The sequence below is a fragment of the Paecilomyces variotii genome, assembly GCF_004022145.1.
Source record: "Paecilomyces variotii strain CBS 101075 chromosome Unknown C8Q69scaffold_6, whole genome shotgun sequence".
In the NCBI taxonomy this organism is placed as follows: Eukaryota; Fungi; Ascomycota; class Eurotiomycetes; order Eurotiales; family Thermoascaceae; genus Paecilomyces; species Paecilomyces variotii.
In genome coordinates, this window is record NW_021167145.1 from 731150 (window position 1) to 755563 (window position 24414).

Here is a 24414-nt window from a genome sequence, read left to right on the forward strand (position 1 = left end):
TCATAGGATAAAGAGAAAGAGAGACAAAAAGCAAAGAATAAAGAACTATTCCTATATTCTAATAGAAACGACACATACAAGATAAAAGAACTATACTAGTTAATCCTAGCAATAATTCAATAAGCACAGTACTACTATCAAGTAGTACAGTACGAAGTACAGTACTTAATACATCCCACCCGTTCGCACCACGATAGTAATAATCCTGCATGTTTCGCATTGCACCGCAGCGTACTTGCATATGGTATTTAATAATTATTATTACCCGCCTGTCTTTTACTTTACCGTATCAATGAAGCAATGGGAGAGAAAAGCGATATTTCGCCGATAATCGAGCCTCGTCGGTTTTCGGGCTTTGCGGCGATAAGAAAGCAAGTTAATCGGGAAGGTCGGTCGGTTGGTCTAGTTAAATAATAATGACTCGATTTGGGAGGAAATGTTTCACCATTTAGGGACTTTGGGGTTTTCGACTATATGTTTTGTTTTGTTTTCTTTTCTTTTATGTGATGTTTTTATTATTAGTGTTAGTAGTAGTGGTATAGATATACTTTTGCTCTAAGTGAGGGGTCCTTTGGTTTATTTGTCTTTAATTTTTAAATAATATGTAATACCTATTCGCAGTAAGAGTACCTAAGGATAGGACACACGATCAGATACCGAAATACATTCGAAGCAATTATTAAATAACTTTAGCCTATAAAATTTGTACTGGATAATTGGTAGTTATAACCTCCAATTGGAATTGCTCGTGTGAGCATCCAGTTTTCTCGTTAGCGGTAAGGCTGCGTAAGTCAGTCAACCCCGCTATTTGAGAATAGAAAGGTCTAGGAGACAATAATAATAGTCAGTGAGTTGAGTATCGGAGAAAGGAGACTTCTCCGGCCATTACTACTGCCTGCTTTACTGCAGGACAATACTCCATAGTAACGATAGGTAGTTAGTTAGCCAAGTAACTAATTACCTAGACATCTCGCAGAAGAATAACCAACTAGATAGTTAGTTTATCTTCTTGCTTGGTCTTAGAGTAGAGTACAGGTAAAAACGCCCGGAGACTTCCGATGGCCACGGCGTCCTCCAGGGAACTTCTCGGTGAGCCCAAAGAGGAGAGACGAGCACGCGGCCAGTCGGGAGAAATCGGATGCGGAAGGGCGGCAGTTGAACAACGCTGTCATGTGACCAGCACTCCTGCCCCTCCCGACACGACACAAGTTGGCGGACTGCAGTGCTCCGTGTCTGCTGGTCAAAGTCCGAGGAAGAGGAGAGAGACAAATAAGTTAGTAGTAGTAACTATGTGAGAGAGGGTACGGAGTAGTCTGCAGGTGAGTCACCGCAGTTTTGTTAGTGAATTAGTCTAACTCGTTGGTTAGTTACAGTAGCATTATTGGGTAACTGTTGTTCACTACTACTCCGTATAGAATATAGACTCTCTGCGTTGATCGGCCGAGAGAGAAGATGTCGACGAGTTGACTTGACCGGCCGGCTGGAAGTATAGATAGCAAAGAAACGTCCTCTAGAGGGTCGAACTAGATGCCACTGTCGCGCTTAAAAATGTTACAATGGTCACTGGTTGCATTGCTCGTCCCGCCACCCCGCGAAGTAGTTCTGACTATGTGAAGTTTAATTGACCTTAACTTAATGGTTCGCAGCGATCCAGTTGGCAGTCGACCAAAACCCGGGAGGACGGATCGTTGGATCTCGAGGAGAGAGACCTCTCAGGGGCAGGACCCTGCGGACATCCATCGATATGCGATAAAGACGTTCGATGACCTCTAAATATGACCTTTACAAACGCCGTGGTCCAATCAGCATGAGGACGTTAAATGCAAGGTGCAGCGTTGGCGCACCGACATCGGGGTCGGCAGCGACAGTTGATTAAGTTGATCCCTCGCGCTAGTTCGAGGACATCGAGACGTTGACTCCAGGAGGGTCCCGGAGCAGACCCCGCGAGTCGGATGGAGAAGAAAGTGGAGGGGGTGTGGGTGCTGAAGTTGGAGAAATCTGGTAGCAAGTAGTAGAGTAGTGATTATTTCACGGATAACTCCCAGGAAGACGCGGATTAGCAATATGATCGTGTCCGCAGGCGAGGCCGTACTTCTACCCCGGCTTTTGTAAGTTTTCCTGACCCTGTAAGTAATGCGGTTACGATGTCGTCCTTTGATGATCGTCTGCTGGTCCTCCCCAGCGTGGGGTAGAAATGTCAATTGCAACACTTTTCTGTCCTCCTTAGGCCGGAGAGCTAGAAACATATGCTGCACCCTGCACGACGCACGTTCCGGTGGCTTGAGGATGGGCACAGGGTGCACCGTGGACGACTTCGGCGCATCCTGCACTGCCTACCTGCCAACCAACCCTGCCTAAGTGAGTCGTAGCTGGTCGATGATCTGTTCTCTCTTTTCGCTGGCAAGCAGATCTTCGTCTCGCCAGGAGTCTGAGTACTCCAGTCTTGTCCGCTGCTCGTTTATGCGGGGCTTGCTCTTGGATGCCTCGAGATGCTGATCGACCCGATCTCCCTGACAAGCGCCCACCCTCATCTTCGTCTGCGAGCCAAAAGTTATTACATACATCCATCACAGCGATCCTGACGTCTGCCACTTCCACTTTTTGCCATCTCTATGATGTCTTCGAGACGACTACTCCGTACTCTGCGTATTGCTCTCATATCTGCACTTGGAGAACAGATAATGTGAACCCCCACCTTCGGATTGTCTAGAGTATACCGTAGAGACTGGTTATGGGTCATGAAGTCGGGGAGTGGAGCACGCTGCTCCAGGAGAACCACCGGATGGACCGCGGGAACGACTCCAAACTGTGGTGCGAAACAGAAAGTCGTGTTGTAGAGCAGACCATACATGGTGGGAAGCACTGCGATGTCCGCTTTTCGGCAGGCAAAGGAGGAGTACTAGTAGCCATCAGCATCGGCCATGGCTGCCATCCTCTAGCCTCGTCTCGTAGTCGAGATAGTAGTCTAGTCAGTCGCTCCTCTGCTCCGAGCAGACACGGTTCGTCAGACTGACCCTGCGCCCGAGGGCAGCTCCGACCGTCGGATTCGGGGAGCGACTCCATCATATCAGCGAGCACTGTTAATATTATTCCGCTGGTGATTGTCTGTTCTTTTCATGTCACTGGATCAGCAGGGCGTGCTGTGACTGGGCGGACTGAATCCGGACGTGCTCCTCGGCGGAATCCCTGCCCTCCTGTGAGCAGCCATGTAAATAATACCGTCCCAATACGCCAGCCGTCATAAAGCGCCTAGTGGCCGGATTATGCCCCACCGGGTGGGCCTTGACGTAGCCAGAGTCTAATGTTTCTGGGTAAAAGGTTGAAACCCCTTTGCCCTGATTGGCCCGCCTTGTCTTATCTCTGCCTGCAGCACCGTATGTGGAAAGCTTCGATCGCGAGCAGCGGGCGCAGGCAGATCGATGCCATGTGCCCCGGGAATGTTGCTCGAGGGCGAAAACTGTCACAAACAGCTCTCGAGAAGGATACTATATATATGGTACGAGGCCGTAACAGGACAGAATATCAAGTAATGAAACCACGGTACCCGGGGGAAGAAGGAGATTGCTGTATCCCCCAGGTTAAATGAGATGTCGTGTAGAAGGATGGATACTAACAAGAGTACCCAGAAAGAGAGACAGACCAGTCCGTGTGTAGCAGCGGAAACCACAGAACGGGGCCAAATACCAAACCTCCGAAAGCCGCTGCCGCCTGCAGACTGTATTATTGTAACTTCTCCAGAAGCGGGATAGACAGGCAGAGAAAGGTAAAAAAGGCACATTGACCTGACTGTTCTCGGACCAAACCATCCAGGCATAGCTCTGCTCCCGTCACCAGCTTGCAGCAACGCTTGAGATCCATTTGCCACGGCGGAAGAGTCTCCAACAACCCCACAGCCCGTGGTCTTTTTTTGGGCCGCTCACCCAGACCATTTGAATTGCCGGTCCTGCCCGTGTCGGTCTCTTCTCTCTCCTCTTACTCTTCTCTTCCCTCTCTTCTTCTCTCTGCTTCACTCCTTTCTCGATTCCTCTGAACAGCGAGCCGCTGGGTTGATAGACGTTTCTTCTTTTTACTATATACCCCTTCCCAGTAGCGTTGTCGCTGACCACCCCCCGGTTGTCGTGACGACATCCCCTTATCTTATATCGTCCCGCTTTCTGAACACCCCGCCCGCGGACACAGAAGACGGCGAATAAATAGGCACTAAAAAAAGAAAAATCGATAGTCATTGCATTCTCTGTCGGTCGCCGGCGGAAGAATGGGTCACTTTGAGGATATCTATGAAAACACGATAGAAGAGCAGCCGCACGAGTACTCGGTGTACAAGCCAGAGAGGGGTTATGGATGGGCGGAGGCCTTGCCCGCGCGGCAGGGTCTCTACAACCCTGAACTCGAGAAAGATGCCTGCGGTGTAGGATTCACAGCGTGAGTACTGACTGGTTCTGCTGCCGTCAATGGGCTGGGGCTGTGCCTCATTATGAATAAACAACTTCTGACGCGTGGAGTGCAGCCATATCAAGGGCAAGGCAAGCCACAAGATTGTTAGCGATGGTAAGGTTTCCCTGGATGCAGGATTTCTTCAGTGTCTGTAGATGAGGATGCTGACAGATCGCAATTGATAGCCCGTAACCTGCTTTGCAACATGACCCATCGAGGAGCGGTTGGCTCTGATGCTCGAGACGGTGACGGCGCGGGCGTGATGACCAGTATCCCGCACAAGTTCTTTGTGAAGAACTTTGCTCGTGACGCCGGAGTCGAGCTCCCTCCATTGGGACAGTATGCCGCCGGTAACTTGTTCTTCAAGCCCGATAACGACGCACTGAAGGAGTCCACGAAGGCGTTTGAGGAGATTGCGCAGTCATTGGGCCTCCGGGTACTCGGATGGCGTGAAGTCCCCCGTGACTCGACCATTTTGGGGCCTGCTGCTCTCTCCCGTGAGCCGGTTATCCTGCAGCCATTCGTCGTCTTGAAATCAGCCTACGGTGACGGCAACAAGCCTGAGATCACCGATCCAGAGAAGTTCGATGACAGACACTTCGAACGACAGCTCTACGTCCTACGGAAGCGCGCAACCCACGTTATTGGTCTTGGAAACTGGTTCTACCTGTGCTCCCTCAGCAACCGGAACATTGTGTACAAGGGTCAGCTGGCGCCCGTCCAGGTCTACCAATACTATCATGATCTGGTCAACGTTGATTACGAGGGCCATTTCGCTCTCGTGCACTCTCGTTTCTCCACAAACACATTCCCCTCGTGGGACCGCGCACAGCCTTTGCGATGGGCTGCCCACAACGGTGAAATCAACACCCTGAGAGGAAACAAGAACTGGATGAGAGCCAGAGAAGGCCTCCTGAAATCTGAGATCTTTGGTGACGAGCTGGAGAGCCTGTACCCGATTGTTGAGGATGGCGGATCCGACTCTGCCGCTTTCGACAACGTCCTGGAGCTGCTCATGATCAACGGCGTTTTGTCTTTGCCCGAGGCTGTGATGCTCATGGTTCCCGAGGCCTGGCAGGATAACCCAGCCATGGACCCTGCAAAGGCAGCCTTCTACGAATGGGCTGCTTGTCAGATGGAGCCGTGGGACGGTCCTGCTCTCTTCACCTTCTCAGATGGACGTTACTGCGGTGCCAATCTGGACCGCAACGGTCTACGCCCTTGCCGTTATTATGTCATGGATGATGACCGTATCGTCTGTGCCTCTGAGGTCGGTACCATTGATATCGACCCTGAGCGGGTCGTTCAGAAGGGCCGTCTACAGCCCGGAAAGATGCTTCTGGTGGACACTGTTGCTGGTCGGATCATCGATGATTCTGAATTGAAGCACACCGTTGCTCACCGTCAAGACTTTGCAGCATGGTTGGACAAGGAGTTGCTCAAGCTCCCAGCTATCAACGAGCAGCTTCTCGCTCAGAACGTGGATCTTAGTACTCCTCTTGATGACCTGACCGTCCAGAACGACCCTCGCCTGAAGGCTTTCGGCTACTCTTTCGAGCAGGTCAGTCTGCTCCTGGGCCCTATGGCAGCAGACTCAAAGGAAGCTCTGGGATCTATGGGTAACGATGCCCCCCTAGCCTGTCTGGCTCAGCAGCCTCGTCTGCTCTACGAGTACTTCCGTCAGCTCTTCGCCCAAGTCACGAACCCGCCCATTGACCCTATCCGTGAGGCCATTGTCATGTCTCTGGAGTGTTATGTCGGCCCCCAGGGTAACCTGCTCGAGATGGAGCCTTCTCAGTGCAACCGACTTCTGCTGCCAACTCCTATCCTCACTCTCGGCGAGTTCAACGCCTTGAAGAACATGACTACCATTCACAAGGACTGGCCAGTGCGAACCATCGACATCACCTTTGAGAAAAAGAAGGGTGTTCAAGGCTATATCGACGCCCTGGATTTGATCTGTGATGCTGTCACCGAGGGCATTCAGAATGGAGACAAGATTCTGATCTTGTCTGACCGTGCCACTGGTCCTGATCGAGTTCCCGTTTCGGCTCTCTTGGCCACTGGTCTCGTCCATCACCACCTGGTTCGCAACAAGTGGAGGTCCCTGGCCGCTATCGTTGTTGAGACTGCAGAGGCCCGTGAGGTCCACCACATGTGTGTCCTTTTGGGTTACGGTGCGGATGCCATCTGCCCCTACTTGGCTATGGAGTGCATTCTCAAAATGAACCACGAAAAGCTCATCAGGAAGCAGCTCAGCGACGAGAAGGTCCTTGAGAACTACAAGGCATCCTGCGACGGTGGTATCTTGAAGGTGATGAGCAAGATGGGTATCTCTACGCTCCAGTCTTATAAGGGCGCTCAAATCTTCGAAGCTCTGGGTATCGATGACAGCGTTGTTGATCGCTGCTTCGCTGGCACTGCTAGCCGTATCCGAGGTCTGACCTTCGAACTCATTGCCCAGGACGCTTTCGCGTTCCACGAGCGTGGATACCCGTCACGCCCCATTGTCCAGGTTCCTGGCCTTCCAGAATCTGGTGAGTACCATTGGCGCGATGGTGGTGAACCCCATGTGAACGACCCCGTCAGCATTGCCAATATCCAAGATGCCGTCCGGACGAAGAACGACAAGTCTTATGAGGCATACGCCAAATCCGAGCATGAGCAGATCAAGAACTGCACGCTCCGTGGTCTGCTCGACTTCGATTTCGAGCAGCGCACCCCGATCCCCATCGATCAGGTCGAGCCCTGGACGGAGATTGTGCGACGCTTCGTCACTGGTGCTATGTCCTACGGTTCCATCTCCATGGAGTCGCACTCTACCCTTGCCATTGCCATGAACCGTCTGGGCGGGAAATCCAACACTGGTGAAGGTGGAGAAGATCATGAGCGCAGCAAGAGATTGGAGAACGGCGACACGATGAGATCCGCCATCAAGCAGATCGCCTCTGGCCGATTCGGTGTTACTTCCGCCTACCTGGCTGATGCCGATGAGCTCCAGATCAAGATGGCCCAGGGTGCCAAGCCCGGTGAAGGCGGTGAGCTCCCCGGTCACAAAGTCTCCGGACCAATCGCGCGCACCCGTCACTCCACCCCCGGCGTCGGTCTGATCTCTCCGCCTCCGCATCACGATATCTACTCTATCGAGGATCTTAAGCAGCTCATCTACGATCTCAAGTGCTCCAACCCTCGTTCTCGTGTCTCTGTCAAGCTCGTGTCCGAGGTCGGTGTCGGCATCGTCGCTTCGGGTGTCGCTAAGGCCAAGGCTGACCACATCTTGATTTCCGGCCACGATGGCGGTACCGGTGCCTCGCGATGGACTGGTATCAAATATGCCGGTCTGCCATGGGAGCTGGGTCTTGCAGAGACCCACCAGACCCTAGTCCTGAACGATCTTCGCGGTCGTGTCATTGTGCAGACTGACGGTCAACTCCGCACCGGACGGGATGTAGCCATCGCCTGTCTGCTTGGAGCTGAAGAATGGGGGTTCGCTACAACTCCTTTAATCGCAATGGGCTGTATATTCATGAGGAAATGCCACACAAATCAGTGCCCTGTCGGAATCGCAACTCAGGACCCTGAGTTACGCAAGAAGTTCAGGGGCACTCCCGAACACGTTATCAACTTCTTCTACTATGTCGCAAATGAGCTCCGTGCCATCATGGCTAAGCTCGGTATCCGTACTATCAATGAGATGGTCGGCCGTGCTGAGCTGCTGAAGATGAGGGACGATGTCAAATCCTCCAAGCAGGAGAACATCGATCTGTCCCTCATTCTGACACCGGCGCACTCCCTGCGCCCAGGTGTTGCGACATACAACGTCCGGAAGCAGGACCATCGCCTCCACACCCGTCTCGATAACAAGCTCATTGCGGAGTCCGAGCTCGCCCTGGAGAAGGGTCTGCCTTGCAGAATTGAGTGCGACATTGTCAACACCGACCGTGCACTGGGTGCCACCCTGTCATACCAGATCAGTCGTCGCTACGGTGAAGCTGGTCTGCCTCAAGACACCATTCACGCCAACATTAAGGGTTCCGCGGGTCAATCTTTTGGTGCCTATCTTGCTCCTGGTGTGACACTCGAGCTCGAGGGAGATGCCAACGACTACGTCGGAAAGGGTCTCTCCGGAGGCCGTCTCATCATCTACCCTCCTCGTGGTGCTGTTTACAAGTCCGAGGAGAACATCATCGTCGGAAACGTCTGTCTCTACGGCGCTACTAACGGAACATGCTTCTTCAGAGGTGTTGCAGCTGAGCGCTTTGCCGTCCGCAACTCTGGTGCTACTGCTGTTGTGGAAGGTGTCGGTGACCATGGTTGTGAGTACATGACTGGTGGTCGTGTTCTGATCCTGGGCTCCACTGGACGTAACTTTGCTGCTGGTATGTCTGGTGGTATCGCTTACGTCTTGGACGTGAAGCAAGACTTCCACTCAAAGGTCAACTTGGAGATGGTTGAAGTGAGTGGTCTGGAAGACCCAGCTGAGATCGCCTTCGTCCGCGGTTTGATTGAGGACCACCACCACTACACCGGCTCCGAGCTAGCTGCGCGCATTCTCCTTGACTTCACTCGTGCACTTCCCCGCTTCGTTAAGGTTCTCCCCATTGATTACAAGCGAGTCATGGAGGAAGAAGCTGCCAAGGCTAAGGCTGCCAAGAAGGCTGAGTTCTCTCTGCCTCAGCTGCCAGGTATTCCTGCCAGTGTCGAGAAGTCACATTCGACCCATGAGGAGGGCAAGAAGGCTGATCTGCTCGACATCGAGGACAGCGTCAGCGATTCCAAGACCGAGAAGAAGCGTTCCGCCCTCATTCTAGACAAGACCCGGGGATTCATGAAGTACAAGCGTCGCAACGAGAAATACCGCAACCCAGCCACTCGTACACGTGACTGGGCGGAGCTTTCTAGCCGCCTGAACGAGGACGAACTCAAGTACCAGTCCGCTCGCTGCATGGACTGTGGTGTTCCTTTCTGCCAGTCTGACACTGGTTGTCCGATTTCCAACATTATTCCTAAATGGAACGAATTGGTGTTCTCTAACCAGTGGCAGGATGCACTTAACCGTCTCCTCATGACCAACAATTTCCCCGAATTTACCGGACGTGTGTGCCCGGCTCCTTGTGAGGGTGCGTGTGTCCTGGGAATCAATGAGGATCCCGTCGGTATCAAGTCTATCGAGTGTGCCATCATTGACCGTGGTTTTGAAATGGGCTGGATGGTCCCCAAGCCGCCTCCTGTGCGCACCGGCAAGACAGTTGCCATTATTGGTTCCGGCCCTGCTGGTCTCGCCGCCGCTGATCAGCTTAACAAGGCCGGTCACAGCGTCACCGTGTATGAGCGCGCTGACCGCATTGGTGGTCTGCTCATGTACGGAATCCCCAACATGAAGCTCGACAAGAAGGTCGTCCAGCGTCGTGTTGACTTGATGGCTGCTGAGGGCATCAAGTTTGTCACCAGCACTTTCGTTGGTCCCGACTCGGATGTCTCCCTGCAATCGCTGCGTGCGTCTAATGATGCCGTCGTCATCGCTACCGGTGCTACGGTTGCGCGCGACCTGAAGGTTCCCAACCGCGAGCTCGAGGGTGTCCACTTTGCTATGGAGTTCTTGCACCGCAACACCAAGTCTCTTCTCGACTCCGGCCTGGCCGACGGCGAGTACATTTCTGCCAAGGACAAGCACGTTGTTGTCATTGGAGGTGGAGACACTGGTAATGACTGTATTGGTACTTCAGTCCGCCACGGTGCCAAGTCCGTGACCAACTTTGAGCTTCTACCCCAGCCTCCGCCAGAGCGTGCCCGGGACAACCCATGGCCCCAGTGGCCGCGTATCTACCGTGTCGACTACGGTCACTCGGAAGTCAAGACTCACATGGGTAAGGACCCCCGTGAGTACTGCGTCATGTCCACGGAATTCGTCGGCGATGGAAACGGCCGCGTCAAGGGTATCAACACCGTCCGCGTCGAATGGACTAAGAGCGCCTCCGGCGGCTGGGACATGAAGACTATTGAGGGCAGTGAACAGTTCTTCCCCGCGGATCTCGTGCTCCTCTCTATGGGTTTCTTGGGACCCGAGGACCGTCTCCTCGGCGATGAGATTGAACGGGATGCCCGCAAGAATGTCAAGACCGCTCCAGGCCAGTACGCGACCAACGTTCCTGGTGTGTTCGCTGCTGGTGACTGCAGACGTGGACAGTCCCTCATCGTTTGGTAAGTTATTCTATCGGGCTTACACACCGTAACCACTACTGACTTACGATCTAGGGGTATCAATGAGGGTCGCCAGGCTGCTCGCGAGATCGACACTTACCTAATGGGTATCGGCTCTCAGCTCCCTGTTACCGGTGGTATCGTCCGCCGTGCTGCTGTTGACTGCCTCCCTGAGACCACGCAGAAGGTCCAGCCTGTTGCTGCGTAAATGAACGGCAATCAGTTCTACGCGTAGCGGTTGGTAGCAGGTCTACCCCAAGAAACTGTCGACAAAAGTGTTTTAAGGCACAGTTCAGGGCCTAATTCTACAAGTTGTGAAATGACAGTTGTGATACGTCTTGATATCTTCCATTCTCCGTGGAAGTTGTGGCAAGTCGTCTGGATGTAAAAGGTAAAAGAACGAAAAGTTTTCTCAAACGGCGGGAACCCAAAAAGTCGATTTGCAAAGCGCGGATAAAATTGTTTGTATTGGATATGGAAAAACCAAACAATATACCCCCCTCGCTTTCTGTTTGCGCCGGTCATCTGATGACAAGTACTGGCGCATGTTTTCGCTCTCCTTCTGTGTCCTTTGGCGAGATCTTCTGTACGCCGGGGTGGAATTCACTGGACACCCCCATTGTTTCTGCTCTCGGGGTCAGCATTGTCGATGCTCCCCCGTGTCCTGTACTGGATGGTTCTGTTTGCATGGATGGACACGAGATATGGCAGCATTACTACGTCTGGGGAGGCACTATGCATGTTTTATTTGTTTGCAGGTTTTATTGTCTTTTCCCAAGTTTCTGCTCTAGGATGTGACCATGATGGCTTTTGCAGCATTTCTCATATGATTATGCGGATGTCTAGCAGTTTAAGCGTTCTATATTGCTTCATGTTGTATATATTCAGTTCTATATCATACCTTATCCACTTTGCTCTTGTGTCTAGTATTTTAAGTAGCGAGTAAACTGGCTCCTCGAATAGTCCATAGCTGCAGCAATTCACTTCAAAATCACTAGGTCACGGCGGAAAAGACCTGAGCTCGAAGTTGACTCCAGCTAAGGTAGCACCTACGAACTGACAGTCCTGGATTTTACTTGCATTAACATTACTTATCATACCCAATAGTCTTTACATCAACCATAAAGATCACCTAAGAATATCTCTATACTGTCCAGAGACTGACGTGGTGTTCCTTTAGCAGGAAGCGGACTAGACTCGAGCCTTTCCCCGACGCGTTAAGCGGTTCCGTCCATTACGGTAGCTTTCCTTTCAACGCCGCAGCTTAGCTCTGCCCTGACAACTATTCCCAATCGGCAACTTAATTATATGGCCGATTCGACTTATTGTTGAAGTTTCCCTGTGTCCGATGTATTATATTCGTCTCTGATCTAGTTTTTTTCATCGATTGAAAAAAGAGTGACTCGAGGAGCAAGTCAAGTCTAGACAACAGACAATGTTCTCGCTACCTCTAATCACACCCCGCGATGTGAGTCGAGTCTACGATTCCCTTTCTGCATTTGCATTGCATTGTCTACTACGCAGATCTCTCAAGGACAGAAAAGAATCATATCATAACGATTGGTATAATTTGAATAATAAAAAAAAATAAAAACTAACTCGTCTTGAAATCTTCAGTCCCACGAGCTCTGGTTCGGCTCTTCGCAAACTCCTCCACACCGCTCCTCCGCATCTCAGAACCAACTGAATCCCTCCGATCCTCACCAGTCGTCTTCGCGTCGATATCACCAAGGAAACGGACACCTGCCGAGCGGTCGCACGTTAATTTCATCTACTGCGCCGTCAAATACACTTGCGGCACTACAGCTGGAAGAACGCGCGTTGCGCGCACGAAAGCAGAATATAGCATCGTTCGGATACGCGTGGATCAAACCGGCAGGATGTGCGAAGACTATGCTGGGGATGAGGGAGGAGGAGGCGGAGAGAGAGGAAGGGTTACTTGCGGCTGCGGCGGAGATGGCTGGTGCGGGGGGGGATTTGTCGACTATGGGGATTGTGGATGAGTTTGGGAGGCCGCAGGGTCAGGAGGGAGATAATACTGGTGGTGTGGATGATCAGATGTTGGAGAGGGATTTGGATGATGATATTCCTGATGCGGATGCGGATGGGCTTGTGGAGGAGGGAGAGGAGGGGTTGGAGGAAGATGAGGATGGTGAGGAAGGGTTGATGGAGAGGGATTTGGATGATGATATTCCTGAGGCGTTTCCGGAGGATGATGATGACGATGATGATGAAGAGGAGGAGGAGGAGAATGAAGAAGAAGATGACGATTTTGATAACCAGCCGGATCTGGATGATGATATTCCCGCGGCAGAAGACGAGGGGGGTTCGCTTATGGTCCGCGATTTGGACGATGATATTCCTGAGGCGGAAGAAGGTAGTGAACAGGGAGAAGAATGGCAGCATACCGACACGGAAGCTGAAGACGACGACGACGATGATGATGATGAGCACGATCCCTTCTCTGAACAACTTTTCAGGACCAGTACTTCCAGCGGTCGAGGACTCCCGCCGCAACCGCCGCCTATTCGACGAGAGACTGAAGCTCAGCGACGCTTCTTGAACCGTTGGAGCGGTGGCGCAGACGCGTTTGACACGAGCGGAATGACGCTCGAAGACGAGGAGGACCTCCGTGCTTCAATAGCCAGCCAGACCAGTCGACGGAATAGCGCCTACAGAAGACGATTCACGAGACAAAGGGGAGGTCCAAGGGATAGTCTTGAGTAAGTGAAGTCTGGAGATCTGGGGTTCAAAACTTGATCGACGTCGACGATACATTTGGCTACGAGTCCCCATGTGATTATTTGTTTCGGGCCTTATTATTGTATATATCTATGGTTTACCTATGAGAAGCGTGCATGTTAGGAGTTAGGTCGGATACGGAAAGGGAACAAACGGTGGGGGTGGAGTTGAATATGTATATAATACAGTTTACGGACTTGCTGGAATGAATTTCACGCGGATAATCGCTCAATTGAATTAGAAAGGAATCAAAAGTACGTTCTTAAAGACGAGTTCGAGCTATAGAGAAGACAATTTGTGGATATCAACTCAGCAGCAGAGCAGCTCACAAATTTAGCATGGATTGTATTATATATAAACTACATGTATTAATATGTGTTTCAGGATAGTTAAAAAGCCATATCGATAACATCACTCCATGCCCCAAGCACCTGGAACGCCATATCATGCAAACATGGTGCTAGTCGCATCAAATTCCATATGAAGAAAGAAAGAAAGACAAGCAATACAGTCGATATCGTTGGAAGATATGGTTTTGGAGAGAACAGAATCCGGAGATAACATGCCGCTCAGGACAACCAGACGTAGGCGAAGAGGAGGAAAACGGCAAAGAAGAAAAGCAGCCAGACGCGCCAGCCGACGCCTGTCCGTTCTGCCATGCGCAACATTCGGTTCATTGTGCCGCGGAGTTTGACTCGTGTGTTATCGAAGGATTCGTTCATCTATGGATATTGGATGATGTTTTAGCCGGGGGGGTATTATTCATGGAGAGAGCAGTGCAGGCGTCACGTACCTTGTCCGCTAGAGCGGAACTTGTCCGGATTTCATCGCCGATGGCAACGGTGATCTATACAGAAGTGTTAGATATCAGCCTGTGGCTGAGAATGGAATAATCGCGTGTACGTACATCCTTAAGCATCTTGACCTTTGCGCTAATACCCTCGATCTCAGATTCGTTTTGCGATTCAAGCGACGATAGAACAGCGTCTGAATATTGTCCTCTGTATGAACTAGTTAGCATGGAGATATACCCTTCCCTGTTCAGCTGCAGAATCGCCTTCCACGTACTTCGAATTCGGCGTCGCAGCCCTATATCCACCACCGCCTAAGCCTGATTGCGCTCCGCCGGCCGTGTAGCCATCGCTGACCGAACCGGAGTAACCACCATATCCACCCGGACGGGGCGACCGACTCGCAGGCCGAGAGGCGCCATTATATGCATCGAAGAGCGAAGAAGATGCTCTGGGGTCGCGCTGATGGAGGTTGGAGTGGGGGAATCTATTGATCGAAATATGAGCATGTTTTTCTCTTTTGCGGAAGAAACGAAACGAGTTGTCGCGAGACTATTTGCGGTTGATACAGCGTTGCGCGGTAAAGCAAGATGCGGAGAAAGAGCTCTTGAAGAAGAAGAGGAAAGAAAGCCATACCGTGAAGCCATGATGTACGCGTTTGCGTTTGCGTAGAGGGAATGATTTATTTACGAACTGGGAGTAATTCGTAAATTGTTTTGAAGAAGATAAATAAGTAGATACAGACTGACCAGCTCGCCGCACGATCATGAAAGTCGCATCTTCCTTTCTCGGAGGATATTCTCTGGGACGTTGTTGAGTATGGAAAGGATACTGATCTTGCGGCGCGTGTCACATCCAAGGACAAAATGGCCGGAAGAAAAGAGATTCTGGACTGAATGTAGATAGATAAACAGGGGAAGAGAGAGGACAACTCTCCTGCTTTTCGCCTTGGACGATCATCCGCTGGCGGCGTCACTCTTGCGGACGCTGATTCGGTCCAGTTGCTATCCTGGTCTGTGTGCACAACCGGAGTATTTATTGCCTTTGCGAATCAGGAGATGACTTTATGGTTATCTCAGCAAGCTCAGACCCTCTAGCGAGGTGCCCCCCCTGCGGGTGGGCTTTTTGCTGTAACAGCCTGTATTAGCGCATATATTAAAGAACTAGGCCAATAAGATCAGGTAAACTAGACCCACTAACTCCTGAACCAATAGTAGATCTTATAGCAAAAAACCTCGTAGAGGGTCTGAGAACAATTGGTCGCAATTTATAAGGGATAATTGACTAACCTTATATAAATCAATTATCAATCTTCAACGCGATACTTTGCATCTTAAACCACATCTATTTGGGTTAAAAATAGGCTTAAATAATAGGTCTTTATATCCTCTTTCTCTAACATTTTATAAAAGGACTAATATATTATAGATATGTTATAGAATAGCAGTTTAAAATCTCTGATTTCTGCTATATTGGCTTATTTTGCTGCCTCTACTCTACCATACTGGCTTATTTCGCTACCCCTACCTATTACTTCTGGTGAGCTTTCGCAAAATCTAACCTAGTTATTTCAACGCGATAATTCGATATTAAAAAATTATCTTAACATCTTAATATATATATGAATTAATAGAGAAATAGTATATAGATCTATAACATTTGACTTTAATAAAATTAATTAATATTTGGTGGAGTTATTCATTGTTAAAGTCGGATGATACCCTTAAAAAAGGGCTAATCTGGTGAGCTTTACTAACAAATTGCGACCATTTGTTCTCAGACGCTCGCCAAAGAATTTTCTGAGCACTACTCTATTAGGTTTAGCGCACTTATATTCTATTCTATTGGCTCAGTAAATTACACTAGTCTTGGCGAGCGTCTGAGCTTGCTGAGATAACTTTATGGTAATAGTCGCAGTTCAGTATGATCTCTGTGAATGATAAAGGTGGGTTTTCCGAAGGCTGGCAGTTCCTTTTATTACAGCGTCAGTTGGGAAATGCTTCCAGATGCTAAAGGCCTGTAATTTATTAGCTCTGATCTTCGTGAACACAACATATCCAATCTGATTAAACGAGACAGTACGGAGAAAAGGCCCAGGGAAACCGACTTCGATGATAACTAATCGGCCCTTTTGTCAGGACCGCGTAGAGATTTGGGGAAAGCAAGTAATGCAGAATTCGCTGAGGACTGCATCTTTCTCTTGGTTTGTGGCTCATCTTACACGCGGCTACATCTGGGACATCCATAGACTTGATAACGCGAACCTCGCATCTCTGGATTTGCAGATTCTGTGAATGAGTATGTTCCACATATCAAATGCTACTGGATGCTGGAGTCATATACTGGGAGGGGAGTCCGATTTATATTGCAGGAAACTTGAAAACGAAAACAGCGTTTGTAGAATGCAGCCGTGATCTAATGTACATACATAACAGCCCCGCGGACCGAAGGGGGAAGGTATCCGTCTAATGAAACAATGATCCATAAAGCCATCTCATCCAAATTATGGTGCAGCTCCAGCTCCAGCCTGCGCCTTTGACCGTGCCTCTTCCGCCGCCTTCATCTCTCTCTCCAAAGCAGCAAAGTCTCCCTGGAAGGCATTCTTGACCGGCTCCGTCCTCATTTCCCACACGTCCTCACTGCTTGGCCCAGTCTTGTATTTGATGGCCTTCTTCTTGTTGTGCTCCCGAATCATCCTTCTCCTCGATTCATCGGGTAAAGAGCGCGCCTTCATGCAGAGCCAGAAATTGTTCCAGTGCTCACTGCATGACCGCATCTCACCGTATCTGTACACGCTGACGAATTGACCACCGAACGACTGGCAGAAAAACGCATAATCGAAGGCTGACCGGCAGTCCATCTCGTCCGGATATAGGGATTCGGGAGCGATTGACGAACGAGGCTCACTGGAAGGTTGGATGCCGGCTTCTGTGGATTGGACATGCGATGTAGGTTCGGAACGAGCTGGCTGAGAGGTTTGCGAACCATCTGCACTTTCAAGGCCGGCCAGCAGCCGTTGAAATTCCGCTTGAACCTGCTCATCAGGGCTCATCTGCTTCGCTGTAGCGGAGATTGTCTCTTGCGGTTTGGAGGCATCGCGCGACGATGAGGTCGGAAGTGTAGATTTCGCGGATGTCTGATTTTCATCCTTGGAGGAGGAACTCCACCACCAGCCCATTTTTGCGAAATGGTGCACCTGAAGAGTGCTGGATTCAGAAGTTGACGGCGTGATGGACTTCAGCGACTGTAGAAACGTCGGAGGTGTAAATTTAAACAAGACAAACTGTGACCGTACAGATGGCTCTTTGTCATGTTTAAAATCGGTAAATATGCGTCACAATGGGTATTGTATGGTAATCGCTTCGGGCTACTCCAACTTGCCCATAAACTTTATCCCACAGACTCCGCCGACGTCATCTGATGCTTGAGCAATAACAAGTGCGCGCTGCCCTTCAGCGTTGTCAACCATGTTCGTTCAGTAAAGGCATGATGGCATCCACGCTGCTATGGGCTGCGCGGGGGGTTCATCGAGTTCCTGTGCACCAAAGGGTGCCATGTATATCTCAGACACTGAGCTGTCGCGCGAGATTTGCTCAGCTCCGCCCCGCAACAGCAAGATATGCGTCTTCAGGGGCCCCTCGGTCAATTGAAGCAGGACACATTAAGCTGGAGCCGAATGAAGGCCTTCTGTTCATTAACAGTATGTATTACGCAACAATCGCAGCTATTGATTAAGTTCCTGGTCTAATCTTCATCTCTGCAGATGTATTCCCACCGAAGCTGCAATGGCTGCTACGCGTGCCAGTTATTGGAGAGGCTTCTCGATACGAGGAGGTGATGAAGCGTGTGGATAAGCCACACCTCGCAGCTTCTGAGATATTGAGAATCGTCCGGCGAGCTTTACCGAAAGAGCCCCAAATTGAAGTTACAGGGATCATCCCTCGATTTTCTGAGGGAGGTGTATTCGTCAAGTATGCCCGAACGGCTGGTCTCGACGATGTCCAGATTGAGAACGCCGTGAATGAGCATCTCGCCCAGAATCCGATAAAGCCTTGGTTTAACCCGTTCCAAACAGTCGAAGCAGCTCGTGTCCTGGGAAAGCCTTGGATAGAAGACCTGTTCCGCTTTCCGAGCCCGAGGATAAAAGTTGAATTCCTTCCACCTCAACCGGGGGATTCACCAGCCGAACTGACGCAGGAAGACCTGTATTCGGTGTTCCGGAGATACGGAAAGCTGGTCGACATCGCCCCCGGTTCAGGCACTCCAAAAAATGCGTTTGTCGAATTCTCTAGACGCAGGCACGCTATACTAGCGAGGAATTGTGCACACGGCCTTGTCGTCACAGAAAGCCAGGGCGGTGGGAAGGCAGGCACGCTTCTGAGAATCACATACGAACGGAAGATCAAGTTCTCATACATCAAGGACTGGATTCTCAGTCATCCTAGGATCGTCATTCCGGCCATTGCTGCGTTCGTTGCAACCATGACCGTCATTATATTTGACCCGATACGGACATTTTTCATCAAATTGAAAGTGAAAGCGACGTCGGATGTGGAGCAAAACTCAGTATGGCGATGGGTCCGCAAACAGGTTAGCAGAGCCAACTTCATAGGCTTCGGCCGTAATAAGCGGGATCCAGACGTCCTGGAGGTACTATGGGACGATCGGAAAAATGATATTGCCCAGCTGCAATCCTGGCTGACAGAAAACACTGGGACATTCATTGTCATTCAGGGGCCGGCCGGGTCCGGGAAACGGGAACTCGTGTTGGACCAAGCACTCAAGGACGGGAGATATCGGGTTGTTATTGATTGCAAGCCAATCCAGGAGGCAAGAGGAGATGCTGCTACTATTGCGACAGCAGCTGCACAGGTCGGCTACCGTCCGATGTTTTCGTGGATGAATAGCTTCAGCAGCTTCATCGATCTCGCGGCGCAAGGTATGATCGGAACTAAGGCAGGGTTCTCAGAAACCCTGGATGCGCAGCTCAGCAAGATCTGGCAGAATACTGGCGTTGCTCTGAAACAGGTGACCCTTGAAAGCCGAAGGAAGGACGACAAAGACGCGCAGATGTCAGACGAAGAATATTTAGACGCCCATCCGGAGAAACGCCCGGTTGTTGTCATTGACAACTTCTTGCATAAGGCTGGAGATACCGATGTAGTCTATGACAAGATTTCTGAGTGGGCCGCAGCGCTGACGAGTGCGAACATTGCTCATGTCATATTCTTGACCAGTGACGTATCATACTCAAAGCCCCTCAACAAAGCATTGCCAAACCAGATCTTCAGGACCATCTCCATGGGCGACTGTTCACTTGAAGTTGGAAAGAAGTTTGTCCTTGACTATTTGGGCCGTGAGGATGATAGTTGGAAAGATGGGGAATTGAACAAGAGGTTCCCCTTTGGAACAGAGGAGCTCGACCATTGTATTGAGACCCTGGGAGGTCGGCTTACAGATCTTGAGTTTCTGGCGCACCGCATGAAGGCTGGAGAGAGCCCTCAACGTGAGTCAACTTGTCCTTGCTATGGTCGTAAATAGACTCAGCTAACGATCACAACAGACGCGGTAAACAGGATCATCGAACAATCCGCTTCTGAGATTCTCAAGATCTATATTCTGGATACCGATCCGTCCAAGCAACACTGGACGCGTGAGCAAGCATGGCATCTAATCAAGGCCCTAGCGAACTCCAAAAACGGCGTCATGTCGTACAACGACATCTTGCTCTCTGACTTGTTCAAAGACAACGGGGAGACAACGGTGGCAGCTCTTCATCAGGCCGAATTGCTTACTATAGTCTCTGAGAACGGCCGCCCTCAGGCGATCAAACCGGGAAAGCCAGTTTATCACGCAGCATTCAGAAGGCTCACAGAAGACAAGACACTACGCAGTCGAATGGACCTCGCAACATTGGCTCAACTGATTAGCAATGAGAACAAGAGCGTTGCCAAATACGAAGACGAGCTGCAGCGACTCGCCACTCTTCCCAAGCAGCCGAGCGCTCTGACTCCGAGGGTCCAATGGCTGCTCAATAAACTGTACAGTTCTCAAACGAAGGTAGAGAAGTTCGAGAAGGAAAGCGCATTCCTGAAAGCGATCCTCCAAAGCGACGGCCGCCCAGGTACTGCTTGAGCTTTTCTTTATCGATACATAGTTACCTCTTCTGTCTGGCGATTTAGTGTCCTAATGAAACACCTTGTGTATGTATGATTAGTTAAATATCCATTTTGAAATCAAATAAGTCAAACAATAGGCTAGTTGAGCAGTGAAAGAATGGTATAGAAACCAGTCAAGATTCAGATGTCCTACAATCTACATTATTTTTAGATACCGCTCATTGGACGGTGACTACGATGACATAAGCCACGCTAGCCACTGATCGCCAACTGGCGCGGTTTCAAGGCGATTATGTAAGGACCTAAATATGGAGAGATCTGGCTATGGCCATGGAAGCTCTAAAACATCACACGACAATTGCTGCGTCAGCTATAGGACAGGGAGTAGGGGCTTCGTCTTGTCTTTTTTTGTGTATAACTGTACTATACACCCTCTGCATATCTCAAGCTCTGCATACTCTTGTCTTTGCATAACCCCTGACTTGGCATCATCGGTTCTGCCGCCACTCTGTTGGCCTTTCTGAGAGCCACTTCTGGCCGATAGTCCCGATATCAGGGCATGCTCTGTTACGAGACAGCATGAATGAGGAGGGTCTACCCCCCAAAGGCCCGCTTCAGGTGCCTAGGGATGCTGCGCCGCAACTAATGTGGCAGACTGTGGTGGCAGTACTTATCTTTTCCTGTCTAGCTACGAGACTCATCACTGGTTTTCAAAGTCATCCAAGAGCAGTGACGGATGAAGAGCCTCGGCCTGTTAGGAAGGCTCCTTATTGGATTCCATGGCTCGGGCATGGGGTGCCGTTTGCGCTGGGGCAGCAGAGCTTCATTGGAAGGGTCAAGTGCGTTTTCTATTATTAATATCATGTTTTGGGTATAGATGAAAGCTGACAGATGTTGCAGAGATTGGATATGCGAGCCGGTGTTCAGTCTGCATCTTGCTGGAAAGACGCATAACATGATCATGGCCCCATCCATAGCCAAATCTGCCCTCGCTCATCGGGCGTTGTCCGCAGACTCGGTCTACGATCGTGTCATGCATAAAGTATTCGGTGACCCTGGGCCCATCCGTAAAATGGATGCTCAGCAGACCAAAGCTTTCGATGAAGCTACCAGCCTGTTTATGAGGGAGCCTCATGTGACCGAGACAACTGCTACTATGGTCCGGCTTTTGGAAACTGAGATTCCAAATCTTGTGTCATTCTCTCACAGTATGGTCGACCAGTCAATCTGGGAGAGGGCGAGTCAGACAACTCTTCTCGAAGACAGAGATAAGCCTACCTGTGAGGTGGACCTTTTCAAACTAGTCAGGCATTTCGTCGGATACATTACCAGCACTGTCTTCATGGGAAAAGCGTTCGTTGATTTTCATCCGGCTTTACTCGAAGATCTCTTCACCTTCGACAAGTACTTCAACTTGCTGCTCATCGGCATCCCACGCTTCGTTCCACTACCAGGTATATCTGCAGCGTACGCAGCCCGTCACCGCTTGCTTCGCATCATGACTGTCTTCCACGCCTCTTTCGCTTCGTTCGACGAAGGCCGGGATCCAGGATTCGATTTCCGCGACCTAGACGACGTCTCGGAACCGATGAAGGCGCGCATGCGCTGCTGGAGAAAAGCAGGCTTTGCCCCTGCCGCCAGCGCACCCGGAGACCTGATGATTTTCTGGGCCATGAACACCAACTCCCCCACCATCGTATTCTGGAACATCATGCACATCCTCGCAGACCCCGAACTCCTAGCAGCCATCAGACGCGAAATCGCACCCTACGCCAAAGCCTACCGACCCGGCTTCGAAGACACAGGCCTCCCTTTCACCGAACCGCCTCGCCTTTCCCTCGACTTAAACGGCCTCGTCACCTCCTGCCCCCTCCTCAAAGCCACCTACTTCGAAACCCTCCGCATGGACACCGCCCCCTTTTCATACCGAGAAGCCAAAACAGGCCTCACCCTCACCGAATCCCCCGAAGACGCTACCACAGACGGCGTCCCCGAACCGCGCACCTACAGCTTCTACAAAGGCGACTACCTCGCCATCCCTCACGGCGCACAGGCGCGCGATCCGCGCTCTTTTCCCGAACCAGATAAATTCGACCCCTACCGATTCATCCGCACGGATGCCTCGACAGGGAAGAAAACAGCAGATCTAGACACGGGCCATCTACGACCTTTTGGTGGTGGATCGACGATGTGTAAAGGACGCTTCTTTGCAGAGAGACAGGTCCTTGCGTTCGTGGCGAGTATTATCTCCATGTGGGATGTGGAATTGGTTGAGGGGAGAAGTTTCTGGGAGAATAATAATGTACAGCGACATCCGCATACTAGTGGAGCGTATGTGCCAAGGGGTGGTGTTAAGGCTAGGTTAAGACAGCGTGTTTAGATATGCTGCATACGCATATGTATGTGCGTGTGTGTGTATTTTTGGTATACAGCTCGATTCAAAGTTCGCATGTTGTTATTATTATTATTCTCTGAGCGGGCGTGTTTTGTATGGAACTTAGGCTATTTCTTCGATATTTCAAAATCTTAGAGAAGGGGTGGGATCCTCTGTTTTATTTGTTTTTTGATGTTTTTAGAGAAATATGAGATTTTTTGTAGTTATAGTTGAAAGGTATAATACGGGGGTGCTGAAGGTGGTGTCTTATTGATGGACATCACTTTATCCTAGGCTGTGAGCACGGGTAGTTCTGCGATATGAAGACACAGCAATAGAGATATACTGGTTCCATTTTAAACCTATAATGTAAAAAAGTACAGCTGTCTATTCCGGGACTGCAACTGAACCGAGTATTCATCGCGGCTAGCATCCCCTACTAGAGAAAAATTCGAGGACAAAGCACTGCATGAGTGAAGACCAGGAAAAGCATTCAAGAACGTCGCATGTTCAAGAACCATAATCCTAATTCACGTAAACTTTATTTGGTATTTTGTTGAACTGATCTGCATTCCCTTTTTTCCTTTTTTTATTCCACGCGCCAGGTGTCGCTTTCGAGGGGGTCATGACAAAAAGAAGAGACATAAAAGTTGAGTTGACGAAATGAATAATGATGATGCTATCGCTGTGCATCTAGTGTTCCATCTTGGAATCCTCGTCAGGAGCCTCGAAATCCTCATCGTCGTCGGAATCGTCCATCTCGTCATCACCAGCAGCCTTGGCCTTCTCAGCCGCTTCGGCGAAGTCGATGCGCTTGCCGCGAGTTCGTCGTCCGCCCTCGATGATGTTGTCAGTCGAGATGGGCTCGAGGTTGTCGCCTTCTTCTTCGTCTTCTGTGTAAGAAAATCGTCAGATTTTTTCTTGTTCCTTGCCTAATGAATGGCCCGGAGCTCTAATAGATGTGCCTATGGTCGCGTTCCTTGTGCAGGAACAGCTCACTCATCGCGGGGTCCAAGCGTTCAATAGAAGTGAAGTCAATGCGTACCTTCAGGAGCCTAGGATGCGCACAAGTCCCATGTTAGTTACACTGAGCAACGGATCAAAACAAACAAGAGGAGGGCGCAAAGCGCAAATCATGCAACTGCGCACGCGACAGAATGAAGGGAAGGTTCTTCCATACCAGTTCCTCAGGACCACTTTCTTCCGAGCTCTCATCCTCGTCCATGCTCATTTCCTGAGCCGTAGGGTCCTGCTCGGTAGCCTTGCCCTTGCCCTTTTCGTACGCCGCGGCATCGGGGGCGTTGGCAGCGGGGTCAGTGAAGCTAGAGTCGCCCATGGTGATTTATGAGGGTGATCGAGGTTGGTTTTCGAGATGGATGAGTGGGAGAGATAGGAGGGTACGTGGAAGAGCGCGCGCGAGAAGAGGACGTAAACAAGGGCGAGATGGGTGTTTTATACGATGGAAGGACAAGCTGAGAGTTGTGGTGAAGACTAAGAGTCGCAAGGGAGAGTCCAGATGGAGCGCGGAGACCGATGGCTTCGCGCCGGCTCGGCGGTCATTGGTCAGCTCCGCAGGGCGATCGCCGCGCTAGTGGCGCCCGCTCCCGTGACTTCGCGCTTGCCTGTTTGGGCGGTAAATAGTATTCGACAACTACAGGGCGATTTGACATGTTTATATCTGAAAAATTCTGATAAGCGGGATGATATTTTAATTGTTTCTCAAGTAATAAACACTCTTTCTTCGCATACTCAG

At 50.5% G+C, this 24414-nt stretch overlaps 7 protein-coding genes across 7 annotated transcripts; 3 read left to right on the top strand and 4 right to left on the bottom strand.

Annotated features, from left to right (window-relative positions):
- Positions 1-3707: 3707 nt before the first annotated feature.
- On the bottom strand, positions 3708-4433 carry C8Q69DRAFT_279932 (hypothetical protein). The gene has a single exon (XM_028626900.1). The coding sequence runs from the start codon at positions 4224-4226 to the stop codon at positions 3828-3830; it is 399 nt and encodes a 132-aa protein (XP_028484703.1). The 5' UTR covers positions 4227-4433; the 3' UTR covers positions 3708-3827.
- Positions 4256-10896, top strand: C8Q69DRAFT_521286 (putative glutamate synthase Glt1; the record flags this gene model as incomplete). Its single annotated transcript, XM_028633514.1, has 4 exons — positions 4256-4422; positions 4508-4548; positions 4620-10635; positions 10690-10896. 4 exons carry the CDS (start codon positions 4256-4258, stop codon positions 10841-10843), a joined length of 6378 nt encoding a protein of 2125 aa, XP_028484704.1. The 3' UTR covers positions 10844-10896.
- An 838-nt stretch (positions 10897-11734) lies between these two features.
- On the top strand, positions 11735-13624 carry C8Q69DRAFT_468744 (Apc15p protein-domain-containing protein). Its single transcript, XM_028630710.1, has 2 exons — positions 11735-12103; positions 12253-13624. The coding sequence occupies exons 1-2, from the start codon at positions 12071-12073 to the stop codon at positions 13360-13362; spliced, it is 1143 nt and encodes a 380-aa protein (XP_028484705.1). The 5' UTR covers positions 11735-12070; the 3' UTR covers positions 13363-13624.
- A 64-nt stretch (positions 13625-13688) lies between these two features.
- Positions 13689-15166, bottom strand: C8Q69DRAFT_468749 (putative SNARE complex subunit). The gene is made up of 5 exons (XM_028630711.1): positions 14805-15166; positions 14446-14655; positions 14285-14378; positions 14171-14224; positions 13689-14099 (listed from the first exon to the last, which is right to left on the bottom strand). The coding sequence occupies exons 1-5, from the start codon at positions 14813-14815 to the stop codon at positions 13947-13949; spliced, it is 522 nt and encodes a 173-aa protein (XP_028484706.1). The 5' UTR covers positions 14816-15166; the 3' UTR covers positions 13689-13946.
- A 1325-nt stretch (positions 15167-16491) lies between these two features.
- On the bottom strand, positions 16492-17521 carry C8Q69DRAFT_468753 (hypothetical protein). The gene has a single exon (XM_028630712.1). It carries the CDS (start codon positions 17344-17346, stop codon positions 16672-16674), a length of 675 nt encoding a protein of 224 aa, XP_028484707.1. The 5' UTR covers positions 17347-17521; the 3' UTR covers positions 16492-16671.
- Positions 17522-17572: 51 nt separating this feature from the next.
- C8Q69DRAFT_418504 (RNA12 protein-domain-containing protein) lies at positions 17573-22972 on the top strand. Its single transcript, XM_028628366.1, has 5 exons — positions 17573-17868; positions 17932-19674; positions 19732-20292; positions 20895-21126; positions 21188-22972. The coding sequence occupies exons 1-5, from the start codon at positions 17655-17657 to the stop codon at positions 22665-22667; spliced, it is 4230 nt and encodes a 1409-aa protein (XP_028484708.1). The 5' UTR covers positions 17573-17654; the 3' UTR covers positions 22668-22972.
- On the bottom strand, positions 22973-24221 carry C8Q69DRAFT_468757 (histone chaperone domain CHZ-domain-containing protein). The gene is made up of 3 exons (XM_028630713.1): positions 23842-24221; positions 23707-23716; positions 22973-23554 (listed from the first exon to the last, which is right to left on the bottom strand). The coding sequence occupies exons 1-3, from the start codon at positions 23995-23997 to the stop codon at positions 23355-23357; spliced, it is 366 nt and encodes a 121-aa protein (XP_028484709.1). The 5' UTR covers positions 23998-24221; the 3' UTR covers positions 22973-23354.
- Positions 24222-24414: the final 193 nt, after the last annotated feature.